At 35.8% G+C, this 27,154-nt stretch overlaps 1 protein-coding gene across 1 annotated transcript in view; it reads right to left on the minus strand.

Annotated features, from left to right (window-relative positions):
• Positions 1–20,161, minus strand: part of LOC140146047 (uncharacterized) — a 27,546-nt gene extending 7,385 nt beyond the window's left edge. The window contains exons 1-12 of the mRNA XM_072167788.1: positions 20,004–20,161; positions 17,362–17,660; positions 13,752–13,770; positions 12,779–12,838; positions 12,045–12,202; positions 11,096–11,335; positions 9,622–9,719; positions 8,917–9,009; positions 4,253–4,586; positions 2,008–2,292; positions 667–780; positions 197–244 (exon numbers count right to left, since the gene is read on the minus strand). Coding sequence (XP_072023889.1) covers positions 197–244; positions 667–780; positions 2,008–2,292; positions 4,253–4,586; positions 8,917–9,009; positions 9,622–9,719; positions 11,096–11,335; positions 12,045–12,202; positions 12,779–12,838; positions 13,752–13,770; positions 17,362–17,656 — 1,744 coding nt within the window. The 5' untranslated portion in view covers positions 17,657–17,660; positions 20,004–20,161. The remainder of the gene's footprint in view (positions 1–196; positions 245–666; positions 781–2,007; positions 2,293–4,252; positions 4,587–8,916; positions 9,010–9,621; positions 9,720–11,095; positions 11,336–12,044; positions 12,203–12,778; positions 12,839–13,751; positions 13,771–17,361; positions 17,661–20,003) is intronic.
• Between the last annotated feature and the right edge of the window lie 6,993 nt (positions 20,162–27,154).

Here is a 27,154-nt window from a genome sequence, read left to right on the forward strand (position 1 = left end):
TTTAGTGAAAGGCGGTTTGAAAATGGAGGTCAATGTGCCCGCACATCCCCGTCACCTACTAGTATTTTTAGGGAGTCCCCCCCCCGGATTAATTCATTCTTCTTGAAATCTACCCAGGAATATAGTCCTCTCGATTTGTTTTCACAAACTAGTTTTGGTTTTACCGTAGACAGATTTGAAAGTAACATGGTCTTACCATAACGTGTTCGTTTATGGACTGCTCCTGGTGCTGTACTTTCATTACCTATTGGATAGATGATAGACACAATGTTGGATACTGGTTTGAACAATTCAATCGGGGAATAATTATAATAAACCATAGCGATATATTGGATGATATGAATATATAGGCAAAATGTTATTTTCCTTGTTTTGCTTGACCCATCCGCAGCATTCGACACTATCATTTTATTCATTCATTCATTATTATTCTGGTAAGCTCTAAAGAGGTCCAGATCAGGCAATATAAATCAGACAATAAGTACAAATTAAAAATAATACTTATATAGCAATGAAATAGCCATTAGAAATGCAATTATCCTAGCAAAGAACAAGAGCATTTGCCCAATTGTAAATTTAGCATATCTACACTGTAATACAAGTGGGCCGCCAACCTCAAGAGTTCAATTGTAAGTACATGATGAAAAAAAAGTCTCATCGTCTTACCTTTAGGCCTAGGCCTCTTGCGTGGTTCATGTACTACATTAGCTTTTCTTGGTCCATCTCCTTTGGTCACTTCTAAAGCTTTTGGTTGGCTAAATTTAGAGTGTAGCTTTTGTGCTGCAAATATCGCAATAAGAATATAACTTTCACTACCACATTTTTGGTTAGAATTATTTATCTATTTATTTATTCTATCTTTATTGAGGGTAAAACTGCATTCATTGACTAGCACTGCTTTCCGAGCAGGTAGGCCCCTATACAAACTCATACTCATAAACTCAAGATGTTTGACCAAAAATATACAAATATAACTCTTCATACATACACTCCTATAATAGCCACCAATCAGAAAAGCTTTTCGAAAAATACACATATTGTTAATACATGGAGTGTATTAACAGTATCTTAGTGCACTCCGTATACTACACTGCTTTTAAATGCATTTGCGTCACATATGTGACCCGTTCTGACAAAACCAGGAACAAGTCACATTATTGCATTTCATGATTTGAATAAAAATGTAAGCATGGGACAATAGGCTTTAAAATTATACCAAAATTATATACATAGCATCAATACTTTTTAAGATATGGATATTTTGTAAATGATACCTTGGATATTTTTGCCACATTGCTATCGGAGTATTAAATGGGCTAATTAGTTTCCTGCATTACACAGGATTGAATAGGGATTATCATAGTTCAATTGTTATTTATTGATTAAATAAACCTCTATTTCATAAGTACTTTCAAGGATTTGAAGGTCCATTTAGTCCCAAGTTCAAATACCATGAAATTAAGAATTCCAAAATTTGTTTTTTTATGGGAATGTCATCTTTAAAGGCCTATAACTCAAAAACACGCCTAGCGACTTGTTCTGGGTTTTGTTGGAACTGGTCACATATATGATAGATTCATTTTCCTTGGAGGTGGATGCATATATATTTGCAGGTTTTTTTATGAAATAGGGCGCGTGCATTAGATGCATTTCAGCCCAAGTGCGTTATTTTATCTAATTTCACTCCCATCAGTAATATGCAGTTATTATTAACCTACAAAATAATGCACTCTAAATTCTTAAATTCATCATACACTACAAGATTCTTACTGTTGCCGCCTGCACAGGTACACCGTCACCAAGGTACCCGACTGGTGCAAACAAAGTACCTCGCATAGCACCAACGGTGCTAATGCACAGGACCCACCACAAGTGGTATTGCACTGGTACTACCCTGGTTACCACACAGTACGAGCCAAGTACCGTGGCGACAGTGTACCTGTACAGGCAACCACAATAGGAATCTTGTAGTGTATGACTTAACAAATTAAAACAAGGAATTCATACCTTTGGTAAAGTCACATTCTATATTAACAACTTCCCTGAATAAATCATTACGTTCTTTACACAGTGCTGACATAAAAACAAAATATGCTTTTGCCTCTTTTCGCCTCAATGTTTCCAGCAAAACATCAACCTTATCGGAAAAAGCTTGTATGCTTTTTATTTTCTGCTTGTCACCAAAGGAGAGCATGCGCCGTGCATACATGTTTTCAATGACATAATAGGGATCCAAAAAGCCGCAGAGTTTTTCTGTAGCTTCCATAAGTATATATCTAATGTTCCTCAAGTCTGTAATAAAAACATACCAAAATAATAAGTAATAAAAACTATATGCAAACTACAGTTTATACTATGAAATTTTGACAATGACAAACACATTGAAAAGTGAAGAGGGCACAGGAGGTATGTGCCCTGAACGCCACCCGTGGGGGGCACCGAATTGACCAATTCAGCATCGATTCTGCGCCCCTTCTAGCTATGAAAGTCAAACTTTTTGCACACTTCACACACATTTCAGCACAAAATCATTTGAAAGATCAATTTAAGACCGATATTCAACTTAATTATAACCAAAATTAATTAGTTATAGGCCCTATTTGTGCAAATGTTCGCGCGTGTGGAAAGGAGGCGCCATTATGTATCCTTAGCCCTGGGCGCCAAAACCCCTAGCTACGCCACTGCAATAAACATCTGCCAAGTTTGACTGGTATCTGTCTACTTATTATCGCATATTTACAATTTTTACAATCACATGATTGTTGCGATTACACTGTTTTAAATCAATTATGCTTTCTGTCAATCTTATAACGAGCCATCATAGCCATATGCTTCAGGCCAGTTTGGCCATATTTGGTTACAAGAACCATTGGGTGGGGGCACAAATGTCACAAGACCAATTCTGGGTCAAAGGTCATTGAAAGGTCATTATGGCCAAAAATATGATTTTCACTAAAAATATGATTCTCAACAGATCCTGAAATAGACAAAGTTCTTAGGATCAACCAGAATGGTTTCAGGGTTGGGCGAACAACAGTAAGCCACATACTGGCCCTAAGGATGATCATTGAAGGAGTGAAGGCTAAAAACCTGCCTGCAATAATAACTTTCATAGACTTCAGGAAAGCCTTTGATACCATTCATAAAGGAAAGATGCTGCAAATTCTCAAAGCCTATGGAATCCCTTATCAATTTGTGGAAGGTATAGCAACTTGTACGAAGATTAAGGCAAAAGTAGTTTCGCCATATGGAGAAACTGAACTGTTTGATATTCTTGCTGGTGTAGTACTGCAAGGAGACACCCTTACTCCATACCTCTTTGTGGTGGTATTGGACTATGTATTGAGGGAGGCAGTTGAAGGCAAAGAAGAGCAGCTTGGATTCCAGCTGGAGAAGAGAAGAAGCAGACGAATCGGACCTGAAGTGCTAACAGATTTAGACTTTGCAGACGACATAGCCCTACTGTCAGAGAAAATCCACCAAGCGCAAGAGTTACTTCAAAGGGTTGAATCATCTGTTGGAATGGTTGGCTTCAAAATGAATGCTTCAAAAACAAAGTTCATGTCTTTCAACCATGGTCAAAAGATATCTATCCAGACAAACAATGGCACCAAACTAGAAGAGGCGAGGGACTTCAAGTATCTGGGTGCATGGATGGCTAGCACGGAAAAAGACGTAAGGTGTTGGAGTAAAATCTATAGCTTAAGTTGTTTGGGGGTAAAGACGCACATTTTTTTTAATGACGGATGAAAAACTTTAGTTCTATGGTTAACCCACATTTGATGCACTGGGGAACATATTGAGAAAAATGTTTATTTCCTCTGATACCGAAATCACAATCTTGGCATCATTTCACTGTCATCTCTGTAGTTCCAATTGGTACCTGCAATATAAATTATGTAATCATAACCATTACACTTACTAAATTCAGACAGACTGCAAATAATGTTCTATATTGTTAAAATGGGGATAAGTTTGATGATTGGAACATCTTACTTTAAAGCTACAGATTGGAATTCTCTGATTCTCAGGAAAATGGTAAAACACTAACATGAGTAGGTGTAAATTTCACCTTGAGCACATGGATAGTCTTACAATTATGGGTCTAGTTTCCCCATGGCCACATAATCTGCCTACATTAGTAGGACTACAACTGGTCAGTTAGACCCTCACTTCCACATCTGTTTGTTCAAATGATGGCTTAAAACAACTTTATATATAATATAACTGCTTCAAATGCATGTAAACTTACCAAGGTTTGGTGTTGTTATGGCCAAATCAGAAAGAGGACTTATGGGCCCATGCTTGGAACCATCGTGCATACCTCGTACACAAAAGCCATACTCTTGGTAGTGCTCTAAATTCTTTACTGTACAGGTAAATATAGTGTTAGGAATTTGATCGGGATGCTTTTTCCAGTGTCCAGCTGGTCTACCTGCACGTCTACCAGCACCTGCTATATACTCCACCTGGTATTCATATACAGGCTGTATTACTGGTCTTGGTTCATGGCACCAGTTTACTGTCATCTCTGTAGTTCCAATATTGATTTCATTTACAACAGGTTTTCGTGGTCCAATTGGTACCTGCAATGTTATCATAACAAATACTGCTATCATACATCATTACACATCCTAAATTCTGACAGACTGTAAATAATGTGCTATATGGTTTGAATTCACAAAGTATATCACAATATAGATTCATCAGGTTTGTTGATAAAATTTCTTTTTAACAAAATCCAAAACTTTTACTCTTGACGGTTTTGCCTATCATGGTCCATAGGCATCATCAAAATGATGGTTGTTGATCCTTACTTACGGTTGAACATGCCCTGACTGTAGGTGCATTTTCTAACCAGAAGTAAGGATAAACAACAATTCTGATGATGCTTATCAACCATGATAGGAGAAACCGTCAATAGCGAGTAAAAGTTTTGGTTTTGTTTTAAAAAATGCTCTTACTTCACAAAGTATATTTCTTCAAAAATTAATTATCAAGTTTCTTTTAAAATTTTAAATCACATGTTTCACTAAGGGGTGATGCAATAATTATGTGTACCTTATTGTTGTCAGGTCAAAGTGGGGGCAAATACCGGTAATTTTTGGCACATAATTTTGATGAACATTTTCAATAGTAAAGGTGCTTAAATGTCAAAAGTGGCTAAAGAATATCAGCCACATTGAAATGAGTCGATGCTAAGCGATTTTTGCCAGATAATTTTGGCCATTCACCTTATTATGTATAATGATCGAAACAAAATAAAACATTAAAACTAAAAGAGAAAAATCAAAAAGACAATATAGATGGAATTTTGTTTACACATTTGAATGGCAAAGGTAGAATTTGAAAAGTGACAAATTTTGATATTTCCTTCTTTGAGGCGATTTCTGCAGCCTTTTGTTATGTGTTCATTACAGCCTGACAAATGAATACTCACTTCACTATGTTTGATACCTGCATGCTGCAGGGGAAAATCGATATAAATTTGTGTCACTTTTGAATTGTTCAAATTACTACGAGTTAAGGAAATAAGTTGTATCATGCCGAATATGCAGAACAAAATTGCGGGTTTGAACCCTGGCGGTCCTTAGTATGCTCTTGTGGTAAAAATTGAGTTAGCTTGAAATTCCCCTGGACAAGGAACTTACTGCTAACTTGTCTTGTTGTAACCCGTACGAAACTCAGGGAACTGATCCCGGTTGCAAAGGTTATTTGTGGAATGTCTAGGGTGTGTGCTCTTTAAGCAGCAAAGTCCCTGAATAGTTGTTTAATGGTTTATGGAATGATGTGGGGTCGTAGTGGTCAGCGACAACCTGTAAAGTGTGCCTGTGTGTAGCGCACTATAAATCACTGCGCTTTTTTTTTTACCCACCATCTTATTTTCTAATTTAGTGTCTTTAAGGGAAGGGTATGAAAATTTGGACAGTATTTATTGTGGGACATTAGAGCACATCAGACATATCGAATTGCATTCTGAATACGAAGAATGGCCTTCTGATATGAAATAATTTTGATTTTTGAAATTCGCAATGTAATACACATTTTATGGCAAATCATTAAAATTGATATTTTTGATATTTAACAGTACTCGAAGTAAACTTTAAAAATCTGATGATTTCTACCTAAAGTGTATGTAGGTGGGATAAAAAGCCGACGATCAATTGAAAATTTTGACCTTTCATATTGAAGATATGGATTTTTTTCCCAAAACACCAACAAAAATGAGGTCTTTTGGGAAAAAAATCCATATCTTCAATATGAAAGGTCAAAATTTTCAATTGATCGTCGGCTTTTTCCTCCCAGCTACATACACTTTAAGACTATATCATTAAATTTATAAAATGTACTTCAAGGACTGTTATATCTCCAAAATGTGAAAAATATCAAATTTTAAAAATAATTTGTCATAAAATTTGTATTATATCGTGAATTTCATAAAATGAAAATTATTTGATATCAGAAAGACATTCTTCGTATTCAGAATGCAATTCAATAGGTCTGATGTGCTCTCATGTCCCACAAAAAATGCTGTCGAAACGCTCATTCCAGTTCCCTTATGAAATGGATTTTGTTTTAAGTGTTCAGGATACTTTTTGCATGCAGTATATATCATTATTACACCTCATACATATTTATAAGGCAATCCAGCTATTTCATTGGTCAATTTTATGTGACGTCGGTGAAATTAAAAGAACTACTTAACGATTTTGAACTGCCGCATAATGTGGAAGTTTTTACTGTTTCCCGGCTCGTAGTTCCCCGTGAATATCAGAGGTCATGACGCACTTTGCAACGTAAAGAAGAAAGGTGTCTTCTGACTACGATGTTATCGCATTTTCATAATGGCGTCGTCTGCTAGTAGATTCGCGGAATTGTCCACTGAGGACCTTGCTTGCATTTTAGACAACAAGGATGCTATCGGTACCAAAAATGTCATTCAGAAGCCAGTGAACGTGTTCAGAAAGTACTGTGAGGAAAAGAAGATGGAGTTTGATGACATCGTACAGCTTGAATATCCGGAATTGTGTGCCACTCTTTCTCGCTACTACGCAGAGCTTCGTAAAGCTGATGGAGATTTATATGCCAAAAAATCAATGCAATCGTTGAGATATGGTTTGCAGCGTTACTTTGAGAAGGAAAGCGGCATCGATATCGTCAACGATGCAGCTTTTAAGGATGCCAATACCATGTTCAAATCCATGTTAGTCAAGCTTAAGCAAGAGGGGAAAGCTAGTGTTCAACACAAAAGTCCAATTCATGAAGGTGACATGGAAAAGATACAAAGGTCTATACTAAAATGCAGAAAACCTTAGACGAGCGCGTATTGTAAGGATACATCGCGTATATACTGCGTTGAACGCACTTGTCTCTGATTGGCTGCTAAGGCGATATATTGTTGCTGAGTGGAAATTTATGAATGAACTGTGCGCCGTACGCGTTGTTAGCGCCGAATTTGCAACATCACGGTAGTCGCGCTCGTAAAAGGTTTGCTGCATTTTAGTATAGTGCACTTGATCAAACTACGGCCAGGGGACATCAAAACAAAGTCTTCGTAGACATCATGGTTTATTTATGTAACCGGGATCGGGAAAATCTCCGTGAAATGAAATGACTAAGCTTGACTTTGCAGTTGAACAAGATGCTGAAGGTGAGAAATATGTGAAATTCAGTCGCGACAAGATGACTAAAAATCATAGAGGTGATGATGATGAGCAGAGTCAGGGAGGCTTGATGTATTCAACACCTCAAAATTCTGACACACCTCAAAATTCTGACACATGTCCAGTGAGGTCTTTTGAACGGTATATTGCTGCCTTGAACCCAAAGTGCAATGCGCTGTGGCAAAAGCCAAAAGCATCCGCCAGAATTGTTGACGACATTTGGTTTGACAATGTACCACTAGATAAGAACAAGTTGTACAACAAAACTAAATACATCTCCATCGAAGCAGGCTGCTCAAAAGTGTATACAAACCATTGCCTCCGTGCTAAAATTTAACAACATTGGACACCGCTGGATTTGAGGCACGCGATATTATGAGCGTTTCAGGCCATCACTCTGAAGCTAGCCTCAGGAGTTACAGCAAAACAAGTCATGAGAAAAAAGGAAAATAAGTCAAACGTTATCCAGAGCCATGGCAAAAAAGTAAGTTGTTGGGCCTAGGCCCAGTCTCCGATGCTGCAGCAGATCTAGTTGAGATGAGGCCTAGCCCGGGGCCTAGCCGTAGCCAAATGCAAAATATGCAACACAGTGCACCGTCGTCACCTTTTCTGTCGCTATCGCAAACAGAATCCGTTCTTCAGGAGTTAAATACATCGCCTGTGCTAGGCCGAGATATTAATATTGGTGTTGGAGTTTTGCGTCGTTCAGCCACCTTCAACATCCAGCATTGTGTGGTGAATATTCACAATGCATAGGCCAAGGCCTAACTCTACTTTGTAAATAAGTTTGGAATGGAATTATTGCGACTTTGGATTACAAATTTAATTGTTGAAAACTTTTAAACGTTGGATTGCTGAATTTTGAACATAAACATTGGATTTGGATTGTTGACTTTTGAACATTTGAACTTTGGATTGATCAGTTAACTTTTGGAAGTTTTGGAGTGGAAAGACGACTAACGAAATAGGTAAGCTTATTTTGTATTTTTTGATTTTTACATAATTATATTGGCATTTGAATAAATATGTATGAGGTGTAATAAAACAAATACAACATGGTTTATTTCGGGGAAGTAGTGCAAACTACTGGTCCCGAGGTGTTGGACGATCGGGACTACCTCCCTCCGCTGCGCGTCAGGAGGTAGTCATGTTGTATTTGTAAATTACAAATACTATTCAGTCATTAACCAATATGTAGTATGGTTAAATACATATATATAAAATTAACAGTGTTGTAGAAGATCATACATACCACAGTTTCAGTGCATGGACAAAATTGAGCAAGGTATGCCATCACACATATTTCATCTGCTTTTCCACTCTGCATATCACTTGCTGTAATGACCTATTGAGATATAGCAATAAAAAGAAATGAAAATAAATTGTACAAATGGTTATCTATTACTCATATACAAATATTTATGAGGACAAATGGTAAGAATATTTCATATTACACCGAATGAAATAAAAACATTCAATATTTGTTGTATAACGCATATATGAATCTACACTATATTTATTTTAGAAGTAACACCCACACCTAGAATTGGCAAGTCGAGGGGTCATCGCGAACTATACGCTCATGTTTAACAGTGTTGTCATGGTAGCTCACATGAGTGCAACAGATAATGGATTGTTACACTCCCGCGAGTGCAATAGTCTTTTGCAAAAAATAGCAAAACTAATCGATAGTAATTGGCCAATCAAATGACAAGAATCTTTGTATGAGTTATATAAATTGGATTATCTACTTCTGACTGACTCTCTATATCCTAGCTAAATTTATCAAACAAATTAAACACCGGAAGAGACTAAATGACCCTTCAAAATCATAAGCAGCTTGAAAATTGTAACAATTTTTGCTTTTTCAAAAACTGTCAAATTCAATCCAGTTCTAGATCACATGTCTTGCCCCTGATTTCAAGATATCACTTTCAAGAATATTGCATAACCTAACCTGTGCTACTTGAAGCCAGTCTTCTGCCATCTTCATTGCTTCTTCTATATTCCGTGTAGCATAATCTTCTTCCCAAGATTCCCAGTCACGACATGCTCCTGATTTTCGAATGAAATAACAACAAAAAACATAATATTTTCAACACTTTATTTCCAATCATATCACAATAAAGTCTAAAGAAAAGTGACCGCTTGATGATCATAATCATAAAAGCTTTCCTCTAATATGTGATACGATCAAGGGAAATATGTATAATGTTGAAAATATTCAACTTCAAAGTTTTTTTACATCATACTAAAGTTGATCTAATTGTTAAATGGTTCTTATTCTTATATGATATCAATTTACCTAAAGCATAGAAAATACGAACAAGGGACGAGGCTTAAGCATCATACACTGGAGCATAGAAACATTATAAACTAGCGCACAAGATCAAATTAATGATGCTTAATAGTTATTCTTAATATATAGGCTTAGAGGGAAAGAAGAATCAGGAGAGTATGTAGCTCAGTAATTAGAGCATTCGCCCCGCAAGCGAGAAGTCTGGGGTTCAAATCCTATCACAGGCAGGTATTTCCGGAGTCTTAACTCTGGTATATCTGTCTATGCATGTCATGTTTCTATTTGTAATTTTATGTTTAATTGTGCTATATGCGATGTGTGATTCTTCTTTCCCCTGTACATAGAAAATACACTTTCATGTGTGTGTGTTTACAAATTCATATCAAATCAATTTGATATTCATATCAAATTTATAAATAAATATCTCAAACAGGTCATGGTGATCATACCTGCATTTATTAATGGTTCACCACTAGTGTGCTAAAGTTTGTTCGGCATATAATTGGCCAAAAAAAATTAGATTCATAACATGGTGTAGGCCCTATTGATATAGAATGGCATGCACACAAGTTAGCACATTACTTGCTCTAGTTCCATGTTGCAGTGAGTGATTGGTGTGTTCTTATGCGAATTTATGCGAACGGAAGTTGGGACTTTATTGCTGCACAGTATCAAAAACCGAATAATTTTCGCTAATTATAAGCCAAACAAACTTTAGCATTTGGTAGACAGATCCTTAAAAAACTGAAGCTTAAATTACCCCCGATTGTCGCTAATCAGGGGTAATAAATTTAGTTCCAGTACCAGGGAGTAGGCCTACCAGCTTAATACCGGTGCAGTACTATACTATGATCAGCTCTTAATAGGCGGGAATTATTCGGTTTTTGTTACTGCGCGAGTCAATAAAGTTCCAACTTACGCACACGTAAATTCACAAAAGCAATCCACGATGTTATGAGTCCCTGCCTATTAAGAGCTGATCAGAGTATATTTCTTGTGGGTCCTGTGCAATAGCAGCATTGGTACTATGTGGGTACTTTGTGTGCACCAGATACCTTGGCGACGGTGTACCTGTGCAGACGGCTGCAATAAGAATCTTATAAGACAACTAGTTAACATTTAGGTTACTTACCTGGAGCAAATTTATTCACCAAAGCACCAACAGCCTTTCCATCAGTCCAGTCACTAGTAAAATTTGTGATCTTGCAGTCTGGAATCTGCTCCTGCACCCAGGAAAGCAACTGGTCTCTTTTACTTTCCATTGTCTGTGAAGCATCAGCTTTACTCCCAAAAGTTGTAAAACTTAAAAATAGTTGCTGCATCACTGTTAGCATCACTGTTTTTTGGTTAACTGGATCCATCTCTTTCTGTCCTGTAAATAATAATAAGTGTTGTAAATATATAATAATAGTAATAATACATATTAGTGGGAGCATGATGGCCGCGAGCAGAACGAGCGCCGACTCATAATCGGAAGGTTGTGGGTTCGAGCCCCGGCAACCCCATTGTGTTGTGTCTTTGAATAATGCACTTTATCTTGATTACTCCTCTCCACCCAGTGTATAAATGGGGTACCGGCATTCTTAAATGCTGGGAAGGTAACAGACTCGCTGTGGAGGAGGTGTAGCGATCCCCCTATAGCAACATTACATATTTATACTTAGAATGCTTAAAGGAGTATTTCACGATCTTAGCATCCTCTTTTTATGACATTTTTAATTCCCAAAATTTCTGTTGATTACGATTTTGCGTTTGCGAGTTATATAATGATTTATGTGTATTACATTGCTCCATAGGCCACTATGTTGAATTACGGAATTCAAATTTGACAATATTTTTGCTAACCTTGATCACAGGGGCTTTCCAGGCTCACAGCATCTCCTGTGGGAACTGGAAGTCTCGTCCCTACGATGTGATGTGTGCTTAATTTGTGGTTCCCGCGGGAGATGCAGTGAGCCTGGAAAGTACCTATTTCTACCATGTTTTAAACTGTACATGTAGTCATGTTCTAAAAATTGTCCATTGAATAAGAAATGACTACTTCTGATACATATATCTATACATTTTGATATCTACTGTACCTTTCTGCAACAAAACTTCAATTAAGGCAGTCAGTTTGGATCCATCCCAGAAGTCTTCTTCCAAATTGTCCATTTCCTCATTGACATTCTTCAACTGTGTGTTAGCCCATTTTGTAAATGTCTGAATCAGTATATCTTCCTTTTCATTCGACTGTTGGCTGAAACATTAAGCATGATTGGCAAAAACTTTCAAAGAACCTTTAACATAAGTCATTATTACATGAAGAAAAATCATGAACATTTTGCGAATGGAACCAAGGAATAGTCTACAAGAGGTTTTGACTTTTGATACTTTATAGTATTCAACAAGGTCTTTCAGCGGTGTCTGACTGGTCTTCCTGATTATCGCATCAAATGAACTACAATCTTGGAAATAAGTCTTGGAACACTTGCGTGTAAATAACGGAAAACTGTCACCCCTTTCCCCGTGCAATGTTGAGAATTGCCAATGTCTTCAGCGGTTTTACAATGTGTCCAACGTTGATAGATGGGGAGAGGGGAGGGTAAATCATTGTTGTAGATGTCATGTTTGTTCCCAAGCGCAATATACATCATTTCCATGATCATAAGAAATTCTGCACGGATTACGACGGAGTGTGCCAATCGTTCCAAGTACTTTTTTTCCAAGATTGTAGGTCACAGCTTAATTGGCGAATGAGGTGCCGATATGATGATGACATTATTCAATTAGCCAATCAGAACCCCACTTCCATGTTTACATGATTTATACATACCTGCCAGATAAGTCAGATTGGTCTGAAGTCTGATTTGTAGCTTCAGCAGAGTCACCATAACTATATTATAAATAAAATAAATTTGAAAAAAAAGTAGAAAAATACAAAATAGTGATCCAAATGCTTATACAGTGTACACTGTAAGTATATAATACAGTGTCCATCCACAAAAGAAAGCTATCAAACATACCAAACATATAACACAAACAGAAATAAGAAACCTCAATAAACAAAAAACAAGAACAGAATGTTGAAGAATTAATCCCATTTACAATTACAATTAGATCAGCTTTTAACAATAAAAGCTGATCTAATTTAACAATAAAAGCTGAAAACATGCCCACAAATGGCTTTTAATTTGGCCTTCATTGTACCAATTTTCTACTTTTTCAAATTTGTTTACATAATAGTACTAAAATGGTCCACCAAATGGCTTTAAGTTGGCCTTCAATTTGCAAAGGTTTCTCAATTTCGAGGGTGGCACATTCCCCCCTAGCTAAACACCCCTATGTAAGTTGCTCAAGCGTGAAGCGATGACTGCTTTACGGACATTATTTACATTTTATACATACGCCACCCACTGGCTCCCCACCACTTTCAAAACTACCGCTGATATCACATTTAATACTTTAAAAATGGAAATAAAAGTAATATACATTGTGCGACAAAAATAATCCCTCCCTATTCTACAGGTGGACACACTTTCCAAGACAGTAGTCTTCGTCGGTATGGAAAATGATCCTAAAATATAATAAAAAGCTTTAAAAATCTGAACAGTTTTTTTTGCAAACATCTTTGAGTATGTTTTTCTTCAAAAACTGTCAATCAAAATCAATCCACTTTGGGCAAATAACAGCTGTTATTACTTGCACATGACTAACCCCCACCAACTCCCCCTTGCAAGATCTGGATTGGTCAGGCCCATAGAACAGGGGGATATTTTGTCGCCTAATAATAACTTCAGTAAACTCACTGTTGGGCAGCAGGTGGATCTGAAGAAGAAATTGAAGAAAAAGCAAAATTTAGATTAATGTCTTCATCACTGTGTTGAAAATATTACAAAGGAGTCTTAAACTCTAATTCATCTCCCAGTACTTTGAATTGACCAGGTACTCATGAGCACTACAAAATTAAAATGTTGTAAACATCGCTGTATTAAATATTATTATATTACACATTATTTAAATATATTATCATTTGAAATTTCAGCAAAGAAAGTTACTTGGCATGCCATTAATAACATATTTGGATGCACTAAAATAATTGCAACCAAACACATTTTTTTAATTAGGCAATTTATTTAATCCTCAAGAAATTTCAAATTTTAATAATTATTTTGTAAGTATTGGTCCTAAAATTGCCGAGTGAAACTGGCATTAAATGTCAAGAATATTTTACCTAATCCATTAAACAATAATATGTATATTTGAGAACAAAATTATTAAAATAATTGACAACTTTGATCATAATAAAAGCCCAGGGCATGATGAAACTTGTAACTCAAAACTATTGGAATATTCCAGTTGAAATTCATACACTCCCCTATGGAAGACACAGGGGGTAGAGATTTCAAATGGAGTCACCCATTCAAGTAATCCCATTTAAAATGCACACTCCCTGTGTCAGTGGAGATTAAGGTAGTGTCTTCCATTGGGGGTGTATGGATTTCAACTGGAATAGGCCATTGCCAAAGAAGTGTATCTCTATTGACTATGATTATTACAACTAAGACTCTACTAAATGAACTTTTTAAAGTTAAATTAACTTAAGTCATCCTGGTATCAATAGTAGTTGTTGTTGTTAAGTAGTGTATTTATGTGTGCTCTTAAGTCCTCTTTGAAAATTACAGGCCGGGGGGAGGGGTAACATATCCCCTTTATGGGCCTAGGCTTGAACAAACAACATTTATTTTCATTTTAGACTTTTTTATAGTCTATGTTTTCTTCATTTCGTTTATCGTTCATTATCGAACTCCATGCACACGTACATTGTCTTTACCTAGAACTGGCTCATTTCCTCGGACAACGAGGCAGCTACGCGGCTTAGGACGCGCGAAGCGCGCCCCATGTTACGCGGCTGAACCCACGACTCGGACAACGAGGCCTATTCATAGGCAAAAGCAAATTAAAACAAAAAAAATGGAAAAAAAAATGCCGGGAATTGAACCCACGCCCTTCCGTTAACTGTCAGTCTCCTTATCCACTGAGCTATTGAGGTGTTGTTATTATACGTGCACCTTTGTACTATAGATTCATTATAAACTAATAAAAAGTGTTAAAAACTAATCCACTTGTTTTATGCAATAATAATTGGCTTATTGAATAGAGAACCACGGTATTCAGACCTGTTCTTCACAAATTAGATTCCAAAACTTGACATAAATAGAAAATTGCACGGTATGCAAGCCAGTAAACATTATAGAGACATAGTATTAAAATCTTTATTGTGTCTGCATACCGTAAAACTCATACATTGATATGGTCTAAATTATCCCAAACAAATCGAGTATCATTAAATAGCTCAATTGGTAGAGCGCGTACCATTTAAACGGGAAAAGTTAACCGCAGGGGTTCGAATACTACATGCTTTTTTAATTTTGATCCCGTTATTTTATTTTTCCTTAGTATTTACTTCTACAGAATAGATTTCAGATTTTTGTTGATCGAAATAATATTTTACAATGTGTTTGGTCAATGATGTCTTCTGCTATAAGTATGAAATTATACTAGCTGGGCATGGTGTGATAAGCCTTTTGATAAACATGAAACCATACTTAATATTCAGCTAGCTTAATCTTCTGACTTCAGATATGCAAACTGTTAAAACAACATTTATTTTCATTTTAGACTTTTTTATAGTCTATGTTTTCTTCATTTCAGCTTAATTTAGCAGTTGTCATGGTTGTGTGTAAATTCCTATTACTATTAGATACGTTGTAATAAAACACGATTTTAAATATTTGTATATTAATTTTCTCTGAGGGTTTGCAGCAAAATTGATATTTTATTTTCCTTGGTATGGGTTTCAGTTGTGGCTAGTAGTCAGGTAATGATGATGGTGATGATGATGATGATATGATGATGATGATGACGACGACGACGACGACGACGACGACGACGACGATAATGATGATGATGATGATGATGATGATGACGATGATGATGACGATGATGATGATGATGATAATTAATACACAAACGACAAAGAGGAACAAACATGACTAGCATGTAATACTATTTTTAACATGGAAACGTTTGACCTCTTATCTTCTCGCAAACTAAGATTATGCATATCTTATCTCTTCAATAAACATTGTAAAAGTCGATTTGGCCTTGACACGTGGGGCTTGCCGAAAATGTGAGCATGTCTACTATTTCCATGCTGTGAGTGATACCATAGAAACGTGCTCTTTGTTTAAACATTACAAGTAACATGAGTGGCAACCCCCCCCCCCCCCAAAGCAATGTTGGAGCCAATACTAGACCAATTGTCCGTTCCTGTCTCAGTATCAAAACAACATTGACTGGTGGGTGCGGGAGGGGGGTTGAGAATTTCATACTAAATTAAATCCCTCATCACTGCCATCATCGTCACCATCACGACTCTAATAATCATCTGACATTAGTTGTATTATCCATCATCATCATCATCATCATCATCATCATCATCATCATCATCATTATCAACAACAACAACAACAACAAAAACAACATCATCATCATCATCATCATCATCTAAACCATCATCATTATCACCATCATCATCACCATCATCATCATCATCGTCGTCGTCATCATCATTTACACTATAGCCACACAAATAGAAATCTTACATTAACTGCAAGTCATCAGAAAAACAAAATATCTTAAACAAATTATTGTTTTATTACTGTGCGCACAGTTTGCAACAATAACATCAACTGCTAGATTATGCTCAAATGAAAAATAAAATAGACTTTCAAAAATCTATAATGAAAAATATTTTGTTAACATAAAACCTACATTTGAAATAAAAAAAATATATATATACCAACCTAGGAAGAGATGTTTCATGCATTTCTTATATATTAAAATAACTTGAAACAATATTAGGGTCACAATATGGGTTCCTGGAGACTTAAGAGGGAAGTTGTGAAAATGTTTTTCACACTGTCAAGGGTGCTGAATAAGAATTTTTGGGTCCACTGGGACAGGTTGGGAACTCCACTAGATGGCAGTATCTGTGAGTCCAACCTTAGGGAAATGTAGGGATTCAACTCCCGCTAGAGTGAGGTTTTTCAAAATGGGCGCAATAATACATTATATTCTAAGCCCATTCTAGAATCGCATTTAATGGTATTTTGACAGCCATTTGAAAACCACTCTCTACTGGGAGTTTCACAAATGTCCCCAAAATTCTTATTCAGTTCACTCGAAAGTACAAAATTCAGTCAATATATCCCATTAGTAGGATGTCATTTAATGGTATTTTGACAGCCATTTTGAAAATGGGTTGGACCCAAAAATTCTTATTCAGCACCCTCAAAAATACAAAAAGAAACATTTTCAAAACTTCGCCCCCTCGTGAGACTAGGTATACTTAACTGTAATTGTGCTTTCTCTCTATGACTTTCACCTTCCAATGGAGCTGTTTATCTACTTGCTCCAAAGTCTCCATAAATAAAGCATACTTAAATTCAGGCTTGAAACGTAGTTGATCCAGCAATGCTATAACTTTCTCTGCATCCGTTTTTTCACTCATTATTTTCTGGACATCGTCTTTATCTAGTACACCATTCTGTTGCAGACATACCAATATTTTTTCCGGCTTTAATTTATCACGCAAAACGTTTGTAGACTCTTGTAGAACAACTTGCATAAGCTTTAAATTTGCCATCATCTATCTGAATTTAATAATGATAAAATAATAATAATATTAATGGTGATTTATACCACCCAGGAATGATAAGGTCTAAAAAATTGTATTGCCCTGAGAGCTCCAAAGCCAAGGTCGGTCAGTCGCTTTACTTTACTTTTCTTTTCTCTTGTTCTTGTTTTTTTCACCACAAAATACCATGGTAAACAATGATTTATACAAAATAAAACATGCAAACCATTTTCAAAACATTTGTTGATTTTAGGGTTGGTCGAAAAGGGTAATACAAATCTTTTATTAGGCCTAATGATATTGATGATAGCAATAGTAGTAGTCCTGGAGATCGAACTATTTGTACCACTTGTATCATCTTACCTTGAATACATTCTAATAAACACTCCCCCTGCTCATTATTATTGCACAGCCCCTAATGTCTACTATGGTGTCATAAAATTATACATGTACCACAAAACCAATTGTGCAACTCTCCTCAAATGATCCATGTCTGTTACCCGCTTCAGCTTATTTCATGAGGCAACGGTCGGGGGGGGGGGTATGATGACTATATGGCTATATGTATAATGCTCCTCCCAGAAAAATCCCTGTTTTTGGACCATGTAGCTCCGAAAGATCCATTAATTTTACCAAAACAGAGCCCTGAAAGGCTGATTTTGATAGTTTTAGCTCTATGTAAGATCCTAAATTGCTCATTCCCACATTTCTGGTCTTTTTTTAGGCGATTTTCAACCAGAAAGGCCCTTGATTTTGACCCACCATCTCTGAACTCCGGGGAGCCTACCAAAAAATCGATGTGCACACCCCTCCCTTCCTCAGCAACATTATAAGGTAAAATTTGGCTCTTTCAAACTTTGCATGCCAACTCTGAATTCAAAGCAAAGGAATGCTACAGTCCAAGTTAATTCTTTAAGATCTCACCCCACCAATAATTAAATCAATCATAATAAAACCTTAAAAGCCATATTGTAACATTTGCTGAGGAGGAAGCCCTCAGTGTTTTTCAAAATTATGTTTTTTACACGAATATTATTAAACATTCCCAGCAAAAATCAAGACTCTAGGTGCTGTAGTTTAGTCAAAATCTGCGATTTTGAATAAAATGCAGGAACCGTCATTTAATTATTACAATGGAAATATTAGTCGAACATGCATGCTTGATGTTCATAACACAGTGCGTACATGGCGCGCAGGACACTTGACACACATCAAAGGATCGTGCTGCAGCACGCCCGAAAATGCACAAACAAGCAAAAAAGAAACAAAAGGATAAGACCGTAGAAAAGAGTAATGGAATGGTGGTGATTCCATTATGTACAGTGTGTGTTGGAAAGGTTGCAGCGAGTTTTCAAAAAACACAACATGCAAACCGCTATGAAGCCGCATAACACATCGAAAAACAACCTTGTGCACCCGAAGGACAAAAGAGAAGACGCAAAAAAGTGTGACTGTGTTTACGAGATCCCATGTCAAAATTGTAACAAGACGTATATTGGGGAAACCGGCAGGCAGTTTAGCGTATATGAAAGAGCATCAAAAGGAATCGGATAAGATAGCGACAAGAAATTGTACCCAAGCGGTAAGGAATGGCTCAGTTGAGGAAATAAACAAGTCAGCAATTACAGACCATGTTTCACAGCAAAACCATGTCATTAATTGGGAAGGGGCCAAAGTCGTTGATAAAGACTCATGTAAACAAACGAGGGGGATCAGAGAGGCCATGTGGATCAGAAAGCGGGGGGACAACTACACACCCTGGGGATGAGAGTAGGAGGACCAGAGGTGGTGCAGCGAGTATATGACTAGGTCGGAAACGTTAGGTAGGGGTATAAAGACACAACACCACCCCACCCCCCCATTTAGTGCTTATTTTCTCTCAATGTCTAATAATATTACAAAATCTTCAATCACAGAAACTCATCACAAACTTGGTTAATGAATGAAAACGGCCGCATTGCAAGTAATAACGCCATATACCGACCAAATTTCGTTAAAATTGAGAGAAAAAAAGAAACATCACCTTAAAACGCTATTGATAAGGCAGTTGGTGGTACTTGGATACCTTTGATGGGATAAATGGTTCCGAGAGTATCTTATAAACACATTTCATGTAATACATTTTTCAATCATTGTACCATTTTCTTAAACAAAAATTTTAATTTTAATGGTTATTCGATTTTAAGCTCAAAATTGTATATTTGAAGAAACATGGCCGCCATTGCCAGCTTTGGTACCAAACCCTGTTTCCAACAAATTTTCCAGAAATTTATACTCTAAAATCTTGTTTGAAAGCGTCGTGATTATAAAATAGAATATTCTCATTTCAAAATCAATCACTAATTAATTACTAACTCACCTGTGTAGCTGTGTTTCCTTATTCCACGAGAACAAAAATCCAACAAGTGCTCTAGCTTATTCCAATGAGATATATCTGAAAGTGTAAAACGATCACACGGATATTAATGTGATCTAATTGTTGAGCAATAATTCTCAGTAACAGGCTGCACTGGACAGATACCAGCTCCAAATGGGATTTCTCATAGTACAGGATGCTTTAGGTCAACTTTACGTGCACCCCACAATAATAATGCGCTATTCCAGTTGAATTCCATACCCCCTATGGAAGACATGACCTTAATCTCCCACACAGGGAGTGTACATTTCACATGGAGCTTTCTGAATGGGTACTCCGTTTGAAATCTACACTCTCTGTGCAGGAGATTAAGGTCATGTCTTCCATAGGGGGTTGTAGATTTCAACTGGAATAGCTCATTAGGCGTACACTACAGGAAACATGTATACAGTCATTTTACCAAATGAAACACAATCCATTCCTAATCCTTTGGGTATACCGGGGTAGTCAAATCCCAAAGTCAGATTAGATTTAACTGACAAAAACACCCTAAAAATGCATTTAGTTCCATATATATTCCCAAAATTGGTCAAATATTAAAATTTGACTTTTATTTATAGAAACTAATAGTGATTTGCTACAATCCTAAAATCAAGATTTTCCATATTTTTGTGAAGTGTGGTAACATACTCAACAAGAAAAAAGTCCTGGACTTTTTTCTTATATCAGAAGAGCTTACAACTTATTATTTAAATTCAGAGATTGAACCTGGATATCGAACAGATCACTCTCTTACTAGTCTTTCGCTTGACATGTCATCTATCAAATATGGAAAAGGATTTTGGAAATTTAACAATTTACTGTTAAGAGATCTCGAGTTTTCGGCTAGAGTAAAAGAAAAAATTAAGGAAGTTAAAATTCAATATGCTGCTTCACCGTATAACTTAAATAGTATAAGTCAAATTCCCCCAAGTGAACTTGAGCTGACTATAAATGATCAATTATTTATGGAAGTATTACTTATGAAAATTAGGGGGGAAACGATTAAATATGCTTCAGAAAGGAATAAAAGGAAAAAAAGCAAGGAAAATTTACTAGAAAATGATATAAATAAGTTAGAAGAAGAGCTCGCCAGGTCAAATGATCCTGTTGTTCTTGAAAATATCGATACCAAAAAGTTGGAGTTAGAAGAAATGAGAAGGGAAAAAATGGAGGGAGTCATGATGAGATCAAAAGCAAGATGGGTAGAACACGGAGAAAAAACATCAAAGTATTTTCTGAACTTAGAAAAAAGAAATCATGTTAATAAGGCAATTGCCCACTTACAAAACCCAAACAGTGATAATATAAATAATCAAGAACAAATAATGGAAGAAATTCTGAAGTTTTATTCAACATTATATGCATCTAAAGATAATGATTTAAATTTGGAGGAATTTGAACAACATCTATCTAGATCAGATTTTCCGCTGTTAACTGATGATCAGCTCCAAAAACTTGAGGGGCGTCCGACTTATCAAGAGCTATAGTATTATGTGCTATTAAAAAAATGCCAAATAAGAAAAGTCCTGGTTCCGATGGATTCACTTCTGAATTTTGGAAGTTCTTTTTTCAAGATCTAGGTGAGTTTCTATTACGTTCTCTTAATTACACTTATGAATCAGGGAAGCTGTCAGTGACACAGAGATTGGGAATTATTACACTCCTTCCAAAAGGAAATAAAGCAAAACAGTTTTTAAAAAATTGGCGCCCAAGTAGTCTCTTAAATATAAACTTATAAATTAGCTTCTTCATGTATTGCTGAAAGATTGAAACATATCCTAACAAATTTAATAAATGATGACCAAAAAGGCTTTATGAAGGGGCGGTATATTGGGGAAAATATAAGGTTAGTTTATGATTTAATTCTGTATACCGAGTTACACGACAAGCCAGGTATGTTACTCTTAATAGATTTTGAAAAGGCTTTTGATTCCGTTTCTCACAAATTTATATTTAAAACATTAGATTTTCTCAATTTTGGAACTTCTTTTAAAAAATGGATTAAACTCTTCTACAACAATAGTCAATCTTCAGTTCTGGTAACTGGCAACACTTCAAAACAATTTAATTTGGGTCGAGGCTGTAGACAGGGTGACCCTTTATCCCCGTACATCTTTTTAATCTGTGCGGAGATTTTGGGCTGCCTTATTAGAAAAAATAATTATATTACTGGTATTGAAGTCGAAAATATTCATTGTAAAATTTCTCAATATGCTATTTCTCAATAAGCTATGAGAGTTTGGTACAAACATTGAATACTTTGGATTTGTTTGAGAGATTATCTGGTTTGAAAATAAATGAAGACAAAACCAATGTTGTTTACATCGGTTCACTTTGAGGTAAAAATCCAAACCCCAAACTAACAAACAAAAAATTGAATTGGGTGAAAAATGGTGAATTTTCTGTTCTGGGTGTTGATTTTTCAACAAATTTAATGGACATGCCAGAGATTAAGGGAAGGGGTATGAACGTTTGGACAGTATTTATTGTGGGACATTAGAGCACATCAGACATATCGAATTGCATTCTGAATGCGAAGAATGTCCTTCTGATATCAAATAATTTTGATTTTTTGAAATTCGCAATGTAATACACATTTTATGGCAAATCATTAAAAATTGATATTTTTTATATTTAACAGTACTTGAAGTAAACTTTATAAATCTGATGATTTATACTTAAAGTGTATGTAGGTGGGATGAAAAGCCGACGATCAATTGAAAATTTTGATCTTTCGTATTGAAGATATGGATTTTTTTCCCAAAACACCAACAACAACAAAATAGGTCTCTTTGGGAAAAAATCCATATCTTCAATATAAAAGGTCAAAATTTTCAATTGATCGTCGGCTTTTCCTCCCAGCTACATACACTTTAAGAATATATCTATAGATTTATAAAATTTATTTCGAGGACTGTTATATATCAAAAATTTGAAAAATATCAAATTTTAATAATTTGTCATAAAATTTGTATTATATCGTGAATTTCAAAAAATGAAAATTATTTGATATCAGAAAGACACGCTTCGTATTCAGAATGCAATTCGACGTCTGATGTGCTCTCATGTCCCACAAAAAATACTGTCGAAACGCCATAAACGATCATTCTAGATCCCTTAACTACGAAAAAATTATGGAGTCGGTGACAGGTTTAATAAAACACTGGTCTAAAAGAAATATTACTGTATTAAAGGAAGAATAACTGTTGTTAAATCTATTTTAATGCCAAAGTTTAACCACCTTGTTCTTTCTATTCCAAATCCATCTAAATAATTTATTAAGGCCCTGCAAAAGCAATTTTATGATTTTATTTGGAGGGGAAAGAGAGATAAAATACATGTAAGTAGAGATCAATTGTCAAATGATTACTCTGATGGTGGTTTAAGATTGGTAAAAGTAGATTTGTTTTTTGAAGCACTTAAAAGTACTTGGATCAGACGAATTGCAAATGGTAATATTGATGAAAAAGGATTGATGTTTTTTAAGAGCCAATCTCCCTTATTATGTACGGATTTGCGATACAAAAAAATATAGAATTGTCTCTAAAAAATAATTTTGGTACATATTAGCACCAACAACTCACATGTAAAATATGAGCGTGCACAGCGCCCTCGTTCAGCTTGAAAAAATTCTTGAAATTTCAGGCTCTCTGAGCCTTACTTGCAAATGGTAAACTTTGGAGGTGCATAACATTGTGCGCCACCATCATCCCAACCTGCATTTTGCATTTTTTTAAAGTACCAAATGGTTACATTACAAAAACCAAGACAAAAAATTGGGATCTTGATGGCGCACAAAATCAGCAAATCCAATGATTTGATGAAAAGCGCCCTTGTGCAAACTTCAAAGCATCATAACGGGCTGCGCCATCAAGATCCCAAGTCCGAACAAGTTTGAAATTTAAGACCTTCATGGCAAGTTTCATTTTTCAGCAAAAAATTTTTGGGATTGAATTAGTGCGCCCACATAATCCCACTTTTTTTTACTTGTTATTAGTTATACATAAGCCCCTTTATCCAATCATCCAAAAAGTAAGATGTAATCTTGTTGGCGCACATTTTTATTGCGGGTCAAAGTTCCACTTTTGTGCTGCACATAGGCAAAATAATGCCAATTCGGCACAAAGTATGAACTTTGACCTCTATTGAATTAGTGCGCCCACATGATCCCACTTTTTTTTTTACTTGTTATCAGTTATACATAAGCCCCTTTATCCAATCATCCAAAAAGTAAGATGGGATCTTGTTGGCGCACATTTTTATTGCGGGTCAAAGTTCCACTTTCGTGCTGCACATAGGCAAATATGCATCACTTTGGATCACAAAAAATTTTTGCTGAAAAATGAAACTTGCCATGGAGGTCTTTAATTTCAAACTTGTTCGGACTTGGGATCTTGATGGCGCAGCCCGTTATGATGCTTTGAAGTTTGCACGAGGGCGCTTTTCATCAAATCATTGGATTTGCTGATTTTGTGCGCCATCAAGATCCCAATTTTTTTTCTTGGTTTTTGTAATGTAACCATTTGGTACTTAAAAAAAATGCAAAATGCAGGTTGGGATGATGATGGCGCACGATGTTATGCACCTCCAAAGTTTACCATTTGCAAGTAAGGCTCAGAGAGGCTGAAATTTCAAGAATTTTTTAAAAAGCTGAACGAGGGCGCTGTGCACGCTCATATTTTACATGTGAGTTGTTGGTGCTAATATGTACCAAAATTATTTTTTAGAGACAATTCTATTTTTTTTTGTATCACAACCCCCCTTATTCATGTACATAATAAGGAAGACTGGCTCTTAATAAGCTTACCGGCATGAACATTGATGATCTGGAAAAAGGAGCAAATCATACTTTAACAGTTGCGAAAAGGATACAAAATATTTTCTGGAAAGAGGTTCTTTTATCGTGGTCCCATATAAAAAAGAGTCATACTCCTCAAAAACACTTGATGATGTTTTAAAATCATATTTGTGGGACAACGAGCTATTCAAAATTGGTGGAAAAGAAATTAATTACAAGAAATGGCGCACATCGGGAATTTGTTTCACTTCGGATCTGGTTCATGCCGATAGTAATCGTTTTCTTTTCTTGAATGAAATTGAAGCTAGGTATGATTTGAAAATGAATCCTTTAGAATATAATGGTGTACTTCGTGCAATTAAAAGCAATTTTAAGGATATATTCCAGGCAAATATTCAAATGTACCCAATCCCAAAACCTTTTATTCCTTTTCATTTGAGTCTGATCCTTCAGGATAAAAAAGATTGCAAATCACTTTGTAATCAACTAATGAATATAAAGGTTCCAAAAGCACAACAAAATTGGAGCGAAAAATTGGGCTTCCCTTTTCAAGATGATGAATGGAAGATGCACTGTTTGATACCTTTTAAATGCACAATAGACGTATAATTGCGGTGGTTTCAGTATAGAATTAAGAAATAAAGGGTAATGCATGATCCTTTACACGAAAATAATGTGTCCGAGGCAGTAAAAACGTAAATAATGGGTGAGGCGCAGCCGAACCCATTATTTAAACATTTTAACTGCCGAGGACACATTATTTGCATGTAAAGGATAATGCTGCACCCTTTATTTCTATTCTATTACCACAAAATAGTGCGATTAAAAGAGAAAATATCACATTTTTTGCCCAAATATTTCAAGTTGTTTACATCAAGGTGGAGCGCCTACGCGTATTAAAAGCATATGCACATTCCAATAACACAACCTAACATTCCATTCTCCCCTATAAGCAGGTATGCACTGCACATACGAATGCTGGACGGTTCGCACCCTTTCAATTTCGGACCCGTGCACTTTCGCCCCCTTTCTATTTCGCACCCGTGCACTTTCGCCCCCTTTTTTATACCGCGGGTATTGTGCTGCTGTTGATTGATGCACGATCGATTGCTTGAACTCCCGGCGGTGCGGCGTAGTATGTTTATAGTGCTGGGGCCGTCGGGCATGCACTTATTAAGTCATGATAAACCCGGGAAGGAAGGAAAGAAAGGATATTTTATAACAAAATAGAGGAACGATTTTTTTTTCTCAGTATATATTACAGGCCAGATATTTTAGCAGCAGGCTTACCCAAAATAATGAAATAATTAGAATTCAATGATAAAAATAGTAATAATAATAAATAGTAATAATAATAATAAATTTATATTTAATTATTAATTATAATATGTATAAAAACAGTGAAAATTTGTTCCAACTGACGACCAAAGGATGGATCCAAAAGGATACAAGTGTCAACAAGCAATGGATAAAATTAAAAACAATGAAAGTATGACACAACATCCAATGGGGGAGTAACACAAAACATATAAACAAAGTTAATTTAATAATATAATATGATGATAATAATAATAATATGATAATAATAATAATAATAATAACAATGTTAATAATATAAACAAAGTTTATTTAATAATATAATATAATGATAATAATATGATAATAATAATAATAAGAAGAAGAATAACAATGATATGAGGATGAATGCAGATTATTTTTATCATATTCATTTATAAATTTTTTGTCTCTTAGTGAAATATTGTATTAGTCTATGTACATTTTTGCATTATAATTATCTGTTAACAAACTTTTATATTTTATATTTTAGTAATGTTTTAATATCCACACGGACATGTGGAAGATCAATATTGTATTGAACATGTTTTACCGTGTATAAATAAAGTTATTATTATTATTATTATTACTAGGCGGTTACCCATATTTGGCGGTTCTCGGCTGGGCACGATTACCTGGCTGATGGTGACTGTACCCACCAAGTTTGATGCCCATATGACAGTTTTACTAATTTGACCTCAGATGACCCCTGGTGACCCCAAAATGACCTTCCAAAAATTTGGCTCTAAATGTTGACTGTACTCACCAAGTTTCATGCCCATACGACAGTTTTTACTAATTTGACCTCAGATGACCCGTGAGTGACCTCGGATGACCCCAAAATGACCTTCCAAAATTTTGGCTTTAAATGTTGTCTGTACGTACCAAGTTGTATGCCCATACGACAGTTTTTACCAATGTGACCTCAGATGACCTGTGGGTGACCTCTGATGACCCCAAAATGACCTTCCAAAATTTT

The sequence above is a fragment of the Amphiura filiformis genome, chromosome 2 (genome assembly GCF_039555335.1).
Source record: "Amphiura filiformis chromosome 2, Afil_fr2py, whole genome shotgun sequence".
Lineage (NCBI taxonomy): Eukaryota > Metazoa > Echinodermata > Ophiuroidea > Amphilepidida > Amphiuridae > Amphiura > Amphiura filiformis.